This window comes from Alligator sinensis, unplaced genomic scaffold (assembly GCF_000455745.1).
Source record: "Alligator sinensis unplaced genomic scaffold, ASM45574v1 scaffold1008_1, whole genome shotgun sequence".
NCBI lineage: Eukaryota > Metazoa > Chordata > Crocodylia > Alligatoridae > Alligator > Alligator sinensis.
This window is the reverse complement of record NW_005842013.1, coordinates 1,238,006-1,254,071: the sequence shown is the minus strand read 5'-3', so window position 1 is coordinate 1,254,071 and position 16,066 is coordinate 1,238,006. Positions and strand designations below refer to the sequence as shown.

The 16,066-nt window shown below is 39.8% G+C and overlaps 1 protein-coding gene across 8 annotated transcripts in view; it reads left to right on the top strand.

Moving 5' to 3' along the window:
• Positions 1-242: 242 nt before the first annotated feature.
• The window catches only part of EMSY (EMSY, BRCA2 interacting transcriptional repressor), a 45,571-nt gene continuing 29,747 nt past the window's right edge, over positions 243-16,066 (top strand). For 4 of the 8 annotated variants that reach the window (XM_025202048.1, XM_006021956.3, XM_006021958.3 and 1 more), the window contains exons 1-7: positions 243-350; positions 553-661; positions 5,097-5,196; positions 5,878-5,952; positions 7,931-8,106; positions 9,310-9,462; positions 13,349-13,608. In XM_025202048.1, the coding sequence (XP_025057833.1) occupies positions 592-661; positions 5,097-5,196; positions 5,878-5,952; positions 7,931-8,106; positions 9,310-9,462; positions 13,349-13,608 (834 nt within the window). In that variant the 5' untranslated portion in view covers positions 243-350; positions 553-591. Of the gene's footprint in view, positions 351-552; positions 662-5,096; positions 5,197-5,877; positions 5,953-7,056; positions 7,308-7,930; positions 8,107-9,309; positions 9,463-13,348; positions 13,609-16,066 lie in introns of those variants that run through there. The other 4 variants (XM_006021959.3, XM_014519150.2, XM_025202049.1 and 1 more) reach the window with 3 other exon arrangements.

The following is a 16,066-nucleotide window of genomic DNA, read 5'->3' as shown; positions in this document are numbered from 1 at the left end:
GCAGCCGGCGCGCCCCTCAAAGCGCCCTTTGAGGGTTTTGTCCCCTTGCTCTCCCCGTAGCGTCTACCTCCCGCCCCGCGCCCGTGCGCCTGCGCGCTACTCGCTCTGCCGCCATCTTGAAGAGGAGGGTCGTTCGATGTCCCGTGGCGGGTTGACGTCGGGATGAGTGAGGGAAGCCGCGGGCGGGGGGCGTGACAGAACTACACTTCCCGCCGCACCCCGCGCGCGCTTGCGCCTGCGCGCCGCCGCTCGCGCCATCTTGGCTCTGTGGAGCTGCTGCCGCCGCCGCTGCCGCTGCTAAACAAACCCGCCGTTCCTCCGCCGCCGATGTACCGGGCGCGGCCGGGCAGGTGGGTCCGCCCCCGCAGTCTTCTCCCTTCCTTTCCTCCCGCCAGCGGGCTCCAGTCCTTCCCAGGCAGGAGCGGGAAGCTCCCCGCCCCTCCCCCCCTCCCCCCCATCAGCTAGCTTCTTGCAGGGGTGCCGCAAAAGGTGGAGAGGCGCTCGCTGCCCAGAGGCGGTGATTGCCCTGACCATGTTTGCATTGTTTTCCAGGGAGGCCGAGCCCTGTGGGAGCACGAGGACGGAGGAAGGATGCCTGTGGTGTGGCCAACCCTTCTGGATCTCAGCAGGGATGAATGCAAGAGGATCCTTCGCAAATTGGGTACAGTAAGATGGGATTTATAGGCCCCCCTGGGCCTCTTCCTTCTCACTTGGGGCTACCGTTTTGAGTCAGTCTCTGTTGAAAGGCTTGTCCTCCCCTTAATAATATTAATCAAGGTACTCAAGTTGAAACATACAGGAAGCCATCATTATCTTCCTGCCTAGATCAGGGGGGTTGGATGGACTCGATCTTTCAAGGTGCCTTAAATTTCTACGATATGATTACGGCTACAACTTACACCCCTGCGATATGATTAGGTGCCCTTGTCTGTACGTAGTGTCGGATAATTTGAATTAAATGAATGGCCCTCATCAGGGAAATGTTTTGGTGGGATGGGACGTCTGGTGGGTATTCGAGTCTTATCTTTTTGCTCCTATCTGTCCATAACACATTGTTTTTCAATACGCAGTAACGTTAATAGGACATGGCTTGAAGTAAGAATAGAGTCGTACTTTTCGGTATCTCCATGTAAAAGGTCCGATCGATTTCATCGATTTGTTGGTTCATAGACTGGTTTCTTCTCTCTTTTTTTTGGTTTTGTCTGGAGAAAATATACATTTTTCTCTTTACTTTCGTACCTCATAATGCAACCCCTGTTGAGTTGTTGCTGTGATTCGAGGGCCATCGGTTGAGCAGGGGTGTAGGTTGTAGCCGTGTCGGTCTAAGGACATAGGCAGACAAGGTTCCTTGGGTGAATTTGATATCTTGTATTAGACCAACCCAAATAGTTGGAGAATAGTTATTAAGCAAGCTTTCGGGTTCAAAAACCCTTCATCAGGCTAAGGAGGTTTCAGCAGTCAGTGTGCGCTCTTCCTGGATGGAACGAAGTTGAGCAAACACTAAGTCCAGGATACGGTGTCATTTGTAGTCTTTCGTTACAGGGCCTGGCAGCATATCGCGAATATTGTCTCACTTGACTTTCCTTCCACAGCAGTGGGAGTTCACTGAATTGCTTTAAACATATTTCAGTTTTGCACAGTCTGCCCAAAGAAAGGGAATTTGTATCGGAAGATTTATGGGTGCTATGACCATATTAACCTGCCTATGCAGGGGGTCGGACTCGATGATCTATTGAGGTCCCTTCCGACCCGAACATCTATGAATCTATGAACCTTTTATGTGAAGAAAGACCCATACACCTGCTAGTTGTATGCATATCTTTCTTTCTAATTCAATGATGACCTACCTACCTACCTACAACACTTGTACGAGTGAATTTTAATATGGGGAGGGGAAAAAAACATAGTTTGTCTATTCAGACTTTCATTCAGGCAACATTATCTTGTGGTTGAGCACAGTACAGAGAGTCAAGGGACTAGACACCTAAGACTTTGTGACTGACTTCCTGTACAACCTATTGGCAAGGCACTTAACTTTTCCGTGCTTTCTGCTTGACTTCAGATTAACCCAGTTAACTACCTCTTTCATGCCTTGTATTATCCACCTCTGAAAAAAAAATGCACACTGTGCCACTTTGCAGAGAGTAGAAGGTAGTGTTTACAGGATGCTTTTTGGTCCTCATGTGATGATAAACTATTACTAATATTTTTTTTCATGATCTTGTGCTTTGTGCCCAGGGCAGTTTTTGTTTTTTCTTTTTTAAAGGGACAGTACATTGCATCTAGACACTGAGTGAGCATTTGTATCATTTTAAAAATTACATCACACTAGTTACATTTTAGTTGTTATGTATGGTACACTAACAGAGACACATTTGTATAATCCCAAAGAATTTGGGCTATGTCTTTACAGTAGCGTTTTGCTGGCATAGTTCTTTTGGCTAGGAGCAAGAAAAAAAATCACACCTTTAGGCAACAGAGCCATGGTAGTAAAGCCGCTGCTGTAGACCCAGTTATGCTATCAAGAGTGCGTTGTTTGGGTTAATTTGATATTCTACCAGGTAATAATACCCAGAGCAGCAGATTTTCTTTTTCCATGGCATATAAGATTTCCCCACTAGGGGGCTCTGCCAGTTTAGCAGTGCCTCTTCCCTATAGTGGCACAGACTCTTCTAGCCCTTAGACAAGACTGACAGAAGCCAAGAGAGGAAATGAAGGTATGTCGACGTGAAGCGATCTGCTCTTTTCACAAGGGCATAAAAGAAGTCAGTGACAAAAGTCAGGCATAGAGCCCAGGCCTTTTGACAATGAGGCCAGTGCCCCAATCACAGAACCACTCTTCAATACCCGGATCCTCTATTAAATTAAATGCAACAGCAGATTTCAGAGCAATGTTGATCCATAATTCACATCTGACACCAAAGTGTGTCCTAAGGCCTGTAATATCTAGCACTGCTCCAAGACCTATGCAGTTCATAGCTGCAGAAGCATGAAATACTGGGTGAAGCAGAAAGAAGTCTCATATCTGGAAATACTTAATTTGTGAAACCTTATTTTCTGTTTTATTTTTGACCATTTGACAGGGCTTCCCTTGATACTGTACAGCGAGTACACCAGATAGGTTGTGATGGCTTCCTGAGCATGGGGTCGATTAAACTGGTTACACCCGTTCCACCAAGTCCAAACAAAACCTTGGAAGGTGCCTCCATAAAGAAGAAAAAAAATCAACCTTTACCTTGTAATCATACAGTATTGTCTGAGAGAGAGTGAGTTCAAGTTCTAGACCAGAAAAAATAATGTGGTGCCTGCCCAAATGTTGACTCCAATGGCAACCATTGTGGCTTTTATACGAAACACTTTATGATCACAGCCTTAACCCAGAATCCCTGCATAGGAGTCGCAGCTAACCAATCTGTGTTTACTTTGTTTTCCCCTAGGTTTAGTTAGGGTAGGGCAGGACTTGTTTTGGGTATGATTCCTTGGCTGTGTAAGCTGAGGCCCTTTTTGGAGGCATTAGAGAGCAACGCAGATGCTGTTTGGCAGATAACTTCTGATGGCAGCTTGTGCTTTTGTCAGGTTTTTTTGCTTGTTCCTTTCAACTCTTATTGTTGCTTTAAATCAAATCCTACTTAGCTCTTTTGTGTAGCTGATGTATGATGGTGAAAGACAGGGACCTTTGGGGTTTACATTTAGATTGTTAATTTTACAGTAAGGTTCTTAGCCTGGTTCATTAAAAATGAGTTATTCATATTAGAGCAATAAGTCATCCTTTGATACACTATGTAAATCGTCAGCACAAGTTCCAAGGTACTTCATGTTAAAATAACAGATTTATCAACTCGTGGAGCAAAAAACAGAGTTGTATATAGAAATGTCATTTGACTCCTAGCTAAGGCATTTTCTGTATAAAGATAGAATGTTAAGTACATGAAAGAGAAATTGTTGGTATTAAGATTGTATCATTTTGACCAAGTGGTATTTCCATGCGTCATTCCTCTTGACTGCTGCTCAGACTTGAATATCGTCAATAGCGTTTTCCAAGGTTTAACTAGCTTATTTTCTCTGATATATTGGTTGCATGCTAGCAAGCATCACATTGCTTGGGTTATCCTTTCCCATCTGATCAGCTGTATGTCATAAACATTATGCAAGAAATGTTGATTACAAATTTTGACAAACAATAATGTAGAGAGAGAGCTACGTTTTTAAGATGGAAGCAACCTTTCTTGAACCAAGCTTTTCTATGGAACTTTTTAAGTGTTCTTTATCATAGTTCTTAATATCGCTCTCATTCTGGAAAATTCAAGAGTACTTGAAAAATCAGCTTCTAAATTTATAAAGATCCCTGCATATGGAACTCTTGCTACAAGTATATATTCTACAATTACAGTTTTGTGTGTGTGTGGTTGTTTGTGTGTGATGCTGTATTTGCCTGAATCCAAGATGACTATGAATTGAAGATGACCCCAGCCCCATGGAGCACATAGTAGCTCCAGCCCCAACCCAGCCTAGCAGCAGTGGTTGCAGTGGCAGGAGCTCTGTCCCTGGATGGGCCAGAGCCAGAGTTACCATGTGATCTATCTCCCGTGCTCAAAAGGGATGGAGCTATGACTAATAGTAAGTGATGGTGGATATGCCAGGGGTAGTGGGGAGGTGTCTGGGGAGGGCAGAAGTGGGAGGAACAGTGGCTGCGGCTCCAACTCTGACCTCAACCCCAGGTCAGGGCCAGGTGGAGCCACAGAAGCCACCTGACCTCCGTGCTGCTTTGTACTCAAATCCAAGACGACTGGTCCCTCCCATGTTAAACCGGGGAAAAACCCTTGCTTTCAGTTCGAGGAAATGTAGTGCGTGTGTGTACTAGCAGCAAGTATATACTGCGCATAACACTTGAACATAGGTGCATTAAAGAGGACTTGATCGAAATAATTCTAATCCATGAATTTTATAAAATGTACTGAATTATAAGAGTAGATTCCTTTTTATGACTGTGGAAATAGTAATAGGGTCAATATATTGAAAAAGCTCTGTGATATTTTGAATTTTTTGCTTTCTGTAGTTGATATGTAAGAGTAAATGATAATTCTGTTTTTCCTTAGAACTGGAGGCATATGCAGGAGTTATTAGTGCCTTGCGTGCTCAGGGGGACCTTACTAAGGAAAAGAAAGAGCTCCTTGGAGAACTTTCCAAAGTACTTAGGTAAACCTCCTCATTCTTGCAGAAAATGTGTTGGGTGTGTAATGAATTATGGCCTGTTTTATTTCTAAAGAATTATACTTTCTGTCATTGGCAACTTTTCTGACCCTAAATTCACATTAGCAGCAAAAGGGATTCTGGACATGGTGGGAAATTTAATTTTTACATTGCTTGCTTGTCACACTTATTCATCTTGCAAGTAAAAAGATAATTTTTCTAATCTCTACCCTTTAGGTATTTAATCTGGAATCAGTAATCCATATGCTCAGTCAGTAACACTGCCTCTCATAATGATGGTTCTCTACCTGGGATGCAGCTGACAATTTTTTCTGATATTCTGAGAGGCAGAAACATCCCAGTTAACCACGGAAGCTATATAAGGTCTTGAGATTTCTCAAGTGATGTGTATAAATAGAATTTCAAGACCTTCAGCCACAATTACATTGATTGAAAGGTCCTACTTTCTTTACATGCTATTTTTTTGGCCCCTGCCTATTTGTTAATTTGTTAGCTCTTATGAGGGAATTGACAATCTCTTAAATAAAAATACTTATTCCTTTCCTCCTTCAGAGTGTAGATATTTGTTTAAAAAAATGCTTTAGCTAAATATATCAGATACATGTATTTGTCTCTCTCATCCGAAATATACCAGGTGCTTTATTTTTATTTTTTATTTTTTGACAGCATTTCAACAGAACGCCATCGTGCTGAAGTTCGGAGAGCAGTAAATGATGAACGGCTAACAACGATTGCGCATAAGTAAGCTATAATTCACATGGTACATAGGCCCCATAAGGTATCATTAAAATAGTCTCTGCCTTGGGCATCCCATTATCCCTTAACCTTGAAGATCCCTAGCAGTTAGTTTACTGTTGGTTTAGGGAGCAGGCTTTTGGGGACAGTAACTGTAACTATAATCTCTACTAATCGTCTACTATAGAAAAAAATAAGGGAATGTTAAATTTTGGATTTAATTATTAATTTATTGTAGTAGCGCTTAGGAGCTAACTGAGAACAAGTACTCTGTTCTCATAGACCTTGTTCAAATATAAAATAGGAGAATCTCTGCCCTGAAGACTTTACAATCAAATAGGCTAAAAAGACAAAGCATAGAGGAAAGGTATGTAAAATACAAGAAGAGTGAATGGTGTCATGGCTGCAGATTTCATGTGACTTGGGTTTAATTTTATTTAAATCCTTTTGGTGAGATTGTGTTAAGAGAGAATTAACCGAACAAAGACAAAGGTGGGTGAGAAAAGTTGAAGCATAACAGAATATCAGTGCAGAGAGATGACTGTTCAGAGTGAAACCTGCAGGCATCAGTGTCTGGTCTCACTCTCCTCTGATTGTCTTTCTCAAACCCCACATGATTCGAGGGAGAAAAACTAGCGTTCGCTTGCCTTAGTTAATTGTTTTGTATTCTTAATCGTACCTGAAAAGAGTTTTTCACAATTGGACCTTTTTTTAAGGGGAAACACTTTTCGGTTCAGTTAGATTATAGAAATGCTTCATGTTTCTCTTAATTTTTACATGTTAATACCAGAAATAATGCATTTAGGTGGGAATCCTGACTCAGGTACAGCCTCAAGCAAAATATGGTATTTCCTGGCAAAATAAATGGCATAGTGTTTCTGATTTCTTTTCAAAAAGAATATATGTAGTGAAAAGTAGTAGTTTACGTATTAAAAGTATTCAGGATTATTTCCATAAATTGAGTTTAGCACTGATTGTTTGTAACATTTTGTAGAATATGTGCACTGTTTCTGTCTGAAGGGCCTATTAAAAATAAAGCGATAAGGCAGACTAGAAAATCCAAAAGAGATGCAACTACCTTATGACAGGTCACTTCTTCTTTTTTTCCAGTCCTTTACTTTTTCTAAACAATAATATGACAAAGAGATCTTTTAACTGCTCAGGATGAATTCTTCAAATAATTAGGACAGTTCCATATGGCCATTAGATATGGTGGATGTAGCATCAGTACATTATCATCTCAGCTAATACAAACCTGCATGTGTTGGAAGAAATTTCGTGGAAGCTGCTGAAATACATATGGATTCAACTGGAAAACTAGTTCTTTACATTATATGGACTGATTGATGGCAACTTTTTATGTGAGTTCCTCCATACCATTAGCCAGAGTTAGAAGGAGTTCTTCAGCCTGTAGTAATATTCTTTAAAATAATAATAATAATAATAATAATAAAAATAATAAAAAAACCCTTTGAAAATTGTAAGTTGAACTTTAGTCAATCAGCAATGTAAAACCATCAAATAAAGACAAAAATCTCTGCTCACCAGAGGAGAGGATGATGTTGCTGAAGCCTTCTGTTATGCCTTTAAACAATGAAGTCAATTAGTACTACAGCCAGGTGGCTGGCTTCTGCAAAGAGATGAGGTCTGAGTTTAACATGTTGCTATCGTATTTAGGACCATTGCGATTAGGCTGAGATTATTTTTAATTAAGTAGATCACGATGTACTTTGGAAACAATTAATTTTATAACACAGTTAGCTTGAAGGATGCTTTGGTGATTTTATTTTGCTCAGAGTATAACATACACAAATTTACATGACTACTTATAAAGTTATAATTTACTGAGTATATTCTAGACTGTCATTAAAATTAATCCCATTATTTAGGAACCTCCCTCTGGAAAGGTATGTTTCATCATCAGTAAATATGCTGGATTTTTTTGTGGCAACAGAACATTTACAAAATATGTATTTCTGTTTAGTATGTCTGGACCAAATAGCTCTTCAGAATGGTCAATAGAAGGTCGTCGCCTGGTGCCATTGATGCCACGGCTTGTTCCACAGACAGCCTTTACTGTAACAGCTAATGCTGTTGCCAATGCAGCTGTTCAGCACAATGCATCGCTTCCAGTTCCTGCAGAAACTGGGAACAAAGAAGGTGAGGGGATGCCAGTATTTTACTGCTACCTGTGGGGTTATGAGAATAACAACTTCACATGTTAAAGGGACACTGTCTGGTAGCTTAGATACAAGACGGAGGTAATCTTAAAATGCATAAATAATATAGCTGACCCTCTGTCTTTGCACAGTGTTAACAAAAATATTTTTATGAAATTTCTTTGGATTTAAAGTCACCTCTGACCTTCCTGAAATCTAACGTTATGCTAGAATATTAGGAATTGGAATATGAAATTGGCTGTGAAAGTCAAGGAAATCAAATAGTTAAATTAAGTAAAGTGGAAAAAAGTTTTAACCAGTGGTCTATTTTATGTTTTTAAAATACTGTACATGTTAAATGGTGAAATTAAAAGAAAAATCTAAGTTCTTACAGGGTCCCTTTAAGTTAGAACGATAGTAAAAAAAAAAAAAAAAAAAAAAAAAAAAGTGACAACAAAAATGATGCTGTGAGGTTTTCATTCTCATTTTGTCACTCCAGATCAACGGTATTGAGTTAACAGGTCAAAAGATGACTCCTGCTTTCTCCTTACTTCCTGATTGCCATCATTTTAAACTGCATCTTGGCTGCAAAGTTTCATAGACTTCAGCAAAAGAATAAAGTTGCAACACATTCATGCAATTGGAGAGAACATAACACTTGTCAAATTAAGTGTTTTTTTTCCTTGGCAGATGTGGGAAAGTTGACACTAGCTCTTTACCATTCTTTGTAAATCTTACTGCTGCAAGGGTTTACCAAGAAAACTGTTTGGCAAAGATGCTGTTCTGTTTTAAGTTTAAAGGATGTTTCAGATTCATTCTGGGGCTAATATACAATTAAACCTGTGCAATAACTCATTTATATCACTGATCCACATAAATATCTTAGGTCCTTTTACAGTAAGATAAAAACTAATTAAGATACCAGGTTATAATTTAAAATATACAGCTGGTAGAGAAGAGAAGCTAAACTCAGGGTTACAAAGGTTTTATGAAATGAAAAGTCTTTCAGATCTGGTTTGAAAATAGCTAACTCCATGATCATGCTCAGGTCGAGTGCAGAGGGCTCCACAGTTATAGGAGGCAAAGATGTGACTAGTGACCTGATAATCCCTTGGCCTTTACTTTGACAACTTAGGTTAAGTAGTGTTAGGATAATGGAATTCTGCACATCAGTTATGTGGAAGGTGTCTTTTCTCCTCTTTAGTGGTGGTTTGCTATTCCTACACAAGTACCACTTCAACCCCAACATCTACCCCTGTTCCAAGTGGCAGTGTAGCAACAGTGAAGTCCCCCAGACCTGCCAGTCCAGCCTCCAATGTAGTCGTCTTGCCAAGTGGAAGTACTGTTTACGTCAAAAGTAAGTGATATTAGTAACTTTGATTAACAAAAAAAGAAAGGAAGGGATGGTCTTGTGGCTAAAGCGCAAGACTGTAAATTCAGCAATCTGGGTTCCATACCCAGCTCTGCCTGAAATTTACTGTGTGACCTTGGGCAAATCGCTTAACTTTGTTAGTTTATTCATCTGTGAAAAGGGAGTGCTGCTTTCCTTTTTCAGAGATTTATGTTAAAGATAACATTTTTCCTGTAAAATGCTCCATAGTGTTTTGAGGCAGGGATAAAAGAAAAGCAGAATATTTTGAAGAATAAAGCCAAAAACTGTTGTGCCTGGTCCATCTCTCTCTCTTTTTTTTTTTTTTTTTTAGCTATGATATGGGCACTCTTGATGCTTCTGAGGAACAATTCTGTTCCTCCCCTTTTTTGCCCATATAATGAACATGGATAACAGGCAGTCATTTATCACTTGGTGGAGTGGAAAGGAAGAAACCCTTTTTTCCCTGAAACGAGCAGAAGTTTTGCAAAATATTATGTTCTGAGAAGAGTTTGGTTGCGATAGATAAATGAGTTGGTCATAGCTTTAGCCTATTTCAATTGGTTTCAAACCAACTAAGGATCTGGGCCACTGGAAATGTAGATTTAAAAGAATATAGGAATTTTCCTGCTGCCTATAAGTGGCAGAGCTTTTAAACAGACTATACCACTAACCACACGTGGGGGTTCTGTAATTAATCTGGTTTCACTGGGAGTTAAGTGCTTACCCTTCTGAGGTACGTATGAAAATTGTATGTACCCTTTTTCATCTTTAAACACTTAGACTGTTTTTTCTGTTTTAGACCAGATTTTTCAATTGGTCAGTTCCATTGGCTACAGTTAATTTTACTTTTTAAGTCAAGTTTTAATGCAACTTTGTTTTGTTAAATGTAGTTATCCGGTACATTTAAAGTACTTCTTGTTAACTGATAACAACTAAAAGGCTTTTCTGTCATTTTTAATTGAATCTCAACTTCCATTCAAATGCATCTAGACACAAAACATATGTAGGCAAACAATAGACAATTAGTGCCTCATTTTCTAAAAGGAATTTTAAACTGTGTAAGATTGCTTATAAAATACACAGATAAACTATATGCCAGTGGTTGGCAACTCCTCAGGGCTGTGGGCCAGATCAAGCAAGCTGTGAGTCTCAAGCAAGTATGCGTTTTGATGTAGTAGCAACTGTTCCTTGCCACCACTTCATTCTTCCCCCTAGCTGCTGAATCAGTGCAGCTTCTCCCTGCCCAGCTGCAATGTGGATGAGGCCCTTTGGCTCTGTGAGCCAAGTCCAGTGGCTCTGCAAAGTGGATTCAGTTCATGAGCCATATGTTGCCAATCCCTGCACATTGCCCTTTATTAGGAAAAAGTATCACATTTTGTGTAAAGTGGAATATTTGGTTTGTAGATTATCCCTTTTTTTATTGATTATTCCAACCAAAAGAATGAACATCTGTTTAGGAAAATCACTAAAGTGCAAATGCAAGGTGCAAATGAAATACAGTTTTTAAATTAAGGTTTCCAAGGTGCTCTTTTAAATTTTGATGGATAACTCATGTGATTTAAATCCCATTTTCCCTATTTAGAAGAATTTACAGTGATTTGGAAGTGAGATCCCAAAAACCAATGTTCTCAACCTCTTCTTTTTTTTTTTTTTTTACTTGGCTTTATTTTTAGAATAGAGTTGATTGCATGATTATGACCACAAAATTGGTCTGGATTCAAATGAGTAAGCAAGGGATGTAAAGCTCTTATTTTCATGCCCTGAGCCATTCAGTTCCCCTCCTCTTTCTTTTTTTGCTTCAGTTAAGTATACTTCATTTTTACTTGGGTAGGAATTGTATAAACATTTAGTCTTGAAACGTAACAGTGGTTCACTTTCAAATAATACTAATATGAACAATGGCAATGTTTGTATTTGAGTCAGAGCAAGGGATGAAGATTCAAAGCAACAGAGTTATAATCCTGACTCTGCCCTTGACGTATTGAGTGATCTTCTCAAGTCATGGTCTCTTTGGACCATTCACCTCTCCATGTCTCTGCTTCCTGCCTCATAAAGCTTGATAACATCCACATTTTCATTTTTGATACCCAGCTACAACTCTTATTTTATATGAAAAACTCCATGTATGTGCAATTAACTATAAAAATGAAAACCACAATAATAGGGTTCTCACAGAACCCACACATGAAATGATAAAACTGTTTCATGTAAAGTACCTGTATTAATAGTGTGTCCCTTCCAAATAAACTTGTTTTTCTCTTATGGAAAGAGACAATATACGGTTGACCATAGGACTGTGACCAGTTCTTTACTTTGCACTTTTCTTTACCACCAAAATATCAGGATGTACTGTATCACCCAAGCTACATATACATTCTGCGCTGTGGGGAATCCTGTGTCCTCAAAGTGCTCAGAAATATCTCCTGACTTTAATTTGTTGATTAATGATCCCACAACTGAGTTTGTTTAGCATGCGTACGCTCTAATAAAGCTTATAAGACAGAGCTTATTTACTGTACATCTCTAAAGACCCGTACAAAGCCATATAAGCCTTATCTCAATTTATGGATAGGAAAACGCAGAGAGAGAGACTTGCTCAAGGTCATGAAGTAAATTGGTCAGAACTAGGATTAAAATGCAGATTTTCTAACTTCTAAACCCTTACTTAATCCTTGATACTACTGCATCCAAAACTAATAGACCACTACGACAAATATACAGTTTCAAAGAGATAATGTATTTGTTTGTTTCCCAATCAAGAACTTTAAAAAGAGACTTTAGTTCCCTAGCAGTCTTTGCTTCCATTCATAGCTCAGTTTCTTGAGTACACTTATCAGATTCTTGCATTGCCCAGAAACTTATCTGCAAATGGGCTAGATACATAATAAGAGCAAATCCCATCTCCTGGAATTTATTTAACAAGCCATATAGCTCCTCCAACAGTCTGCAATTATTGTCTTTTTTCATTAGAGTCTCACAAACAATGAAGTTTGTCTTGGGTTCCCTGAAAGATTGCATTTTGCTGCATGAGATTTTTTTTCTGAGAGCACATTTAACTTTTCTTTGCAAGGTGAGGGCCTGAGAATAAGTATCTTCTGCCACCCTGTATAAAGATGGATTTCATCCACTCTGTTTTCCAGTTCCTCAACTTTATGGCTAATTTGTTTGTCCATTTGGCTGCATGAGGTATATTTATACGTACAACCAAGTGTATAATTCGTGTTACCCTTTGAACCTTTTGGCTGTTTACATTAAGGGAATTCTGGACATAGTCTTGTGTTTTATAAAAGTAATTCTGATTTTCAGGTCCACAGTCCTTGTTACAGAAAACATAATCAGTGGTTTAGCTGAGTTAGTTATAGCATATTGACTTTCTGTGTCGAGTGGGTGGTTGTGGGTGCGAAGGAAATTCTTTGAAATCCAAGGAAGAGTAGACATTTTAGCCAGCTGTTGTAATTTCAGACCAAAAGCTAAGACCAAAAGCTAAATATGAACTGGAATATTCTTGAAGATGTCTTCCCACGTCTCTCACCCATGACCAATCTCATTTGTGTAACTTCTGACATTTTTACATAGCAGGGCAAAACCCCCACATTTTATCTACTTATTTTTAAATTTGGCCAGAATTAACATACTAGCGACCAGTGGTTTTTGGTTTTGAAAGAAAAACACAGTATTATAGAAGAAATGCGGTCTAGAGCAAGGAGTCAGGACCTCAGGTTTTCCATGGACTTGTGCCTTTAGAAATATTTAGCGGTTTTTCCCATTTTGAAAAGGGATGTGTAGGACATAAGTCTTGCTGTTTTTAGAAAGCAGAGAGAAGACCCACAGATGAAGAGCACTATATAAATAGAAAATGTTGTTATTGCAGGTGTCAGCTGCTCGGATGATGATGAAAAGCCACGTAAAAGACGGCGAACTAATTCTTCTAGTTCCTCCCCCGTTCTTCTGAAAGAAGTCCCAAAGGCTGTCACTCCTGTCACTAAAACTATCACAGTGCCTGTAAGTGGCAGCCCCAAAATGAGTAATATCATGCAGAGCATTGCCAACTCCTTGCCGCCGCACATGTCTCCTGTGAAAATAACCTTCACTAAGCCCTCAACACAGACGACAAACACGACAACACAGAAGGTATGTGGGGGAAGCTGTCAAATGTTACTTCATTCTGTTTCTGTTAGCGAATAAGATGTGCTATTTAACTTTTTTCTCTCTACAAAAATGTCTAGCTGTGTTTTAAGGAATGTACTTTGGATAAGGTTATCCCTCTTAAAACAGAAATCGTATGTGAATTTAGTGCACCTTTGTGTGACAGGACCTGGATTGACAGCCCTGGAGACTGAAGCCCTCTTTTTATCCACAGAACAGGTACAGCACAGGCAGCGGGAGTGCAGGCTTCCTCCACACTGCCCCACCAATGTGCATCAACCCTGACCTGAAGGGACCACTTCTAGGGATGAGAGGGGATTCAGTCTCCATGCTCATTCAATTCTTGGCCTCTCTGGTGAGACTGCCAACAAGGTTGCCAATTAGTACCATATGTGGTGTTGGGTTTTGTGATGTGGACACTAGTTCACTGAGAACTGGATCACATAGGCCACTGAACAGCCATCAGATGGTAACAACTTTTGGTCAAAGGTAATCTTTCTTATTTCTCTTTTCCTTGTTTATAACTATTCTAATTCTGCCATAATAGGCATCAGGAAATTAGGTGTGGGCTCTCGGTTGTCGCCAGGCATGGCCATTTTTAAGGGGCCTATGCCAAGCTACAGAAGTGTGGCTAAGTAGAAGGCCCCATAGCCTGTTTTTGAGTGACCACAGAGCAGACCTTTGCAGACCCGACAGCTGGCTTGGTCAGCAAAGGTAAAGGAAGCAATCAACATGTCCAGCTGAACCAAGAATGAGATCCAGTGAAACAGAGCCCAGGGCCTGAAAGGAGACATTTAAGGGAAGACCATACATTACACGATAATAGTAGTGATTGGTGCAACTGCAAATATATTAGATGCTGTTTTGCTATAATACATTTTTTTGGTTAAGGTTCTTAGATTGGTTCTAAAAGGAAGGCACTGTCGTTTATAGAAAACTATAAAGTTTGGGAAAGAAAAATAGGATGGTGGTAGGCAATATTCCACAATGGTGAAGGAAGGAGATAAGGATTCCTTCCTTCCGGAGGTGTAACTTTCACAAGAGACATAAATCTCGAACAAACTGACATCTTCCACATCTACAAAAGAACTGGTTCAGTCCAGTTCCAGAAGTTTCAGTGAAATGAAACAATGTAAATAAAACCAATCAGTGATCATTTATTAGAACAAGCCATCTATTGGAGATCGGATCTGGGTGTTGTGCAGCTGTTTGCCACCCAGTGATTGGGAGGAACTCCGAGACACAGTTAAACAGGCGCAACACCACCCATCCTATCCTGTGTAAAGATTTTGGTTAGAGGACAATGACCTCACTCCAGAGCTAGCAGAACTTGCTGTTAGATGTGACCAGGAATTATGGGAGTTATATTCTCCTTTTTCTCGTGTGCCATTTCTCACCCTTGCCTAGTATTGTAGCACTAAAGATCAACTCGGGTATTCAGGTAATGTGATAGCGCCCAAATTTTAGTTCTGGGCGTTGGATAGAAGTGTTTTTATAAACAATGACCAGATTTATTGTTGGCGTGTAAGCCCGTTGAAATCACTGAATACGCAGAGATGAATTTGCGGGTTGCTCTGACTGCCTACTCGAAAGCATTTTTTCTCAGCGAGAGCTTCTTGAGGTCAAGCCCCCATGGCAGCTCTCCACTTCCCACCCCCAGTTTAGACCAGTGAATTGGCTTTTCTTTTTGCTTTTTTTATGTGCAGATTGTGAGTTTACTTTGGGCCTTTCATACTATCTGTTCAGTTATTAAAAATGGGTGACACACACTTACATTTAATTCCCTGATCTCAGATAGTGTCATTGCTCAGAAATATGAGCTCCGAAAGGATTCTGGGTGGTATGCTAATGAATGCTAACCCATCCGATATGAGGTTTTGCTTACACTGCAGCAGGTACTTGGCTTGTAGTAGAGTTTAACTTGGGGCAGCACATGTGTTTGGACAAAAACACTTTTTTGCACCAGAATATTTGTGTCTGCATTTATGTAATACATTTTAAGGTTGGTGTGACCCTCTGCGTTTGTGATTAAGCTCAAATGGGCATGCAGTTCAATGAACATTAAGAGTGCCATTCACAAATTCTGCGTACATGTTTTTAGGATTGTGACATTTTTGCAGGTTGAAGGAAACTTCATAGTTCCTGATGGTAGAGATTATTGTTCCGGTATTCAGCTGAACTATTACATAAAGCTGTTTGCACAAAAGTGATAACTGCTACTGGTAGTCAAGGGACATGGCAGTTGTTTCGCTTGGATCTTTATTTGGTACCTCTTTACACAGCAAATCTGGAACCAAGCTTTTGGCACTTCTCAAAACAGACTGTCACAACAACATTTTCAGTGTTTAGCAGTTGTTATAGTTGAACAAAATAGCCTGTTTGCTAGCAGACATGTTTCACTTTGTGTAAGTCACTAGTTGAATGACTGTTCAGCAGTGGAAGG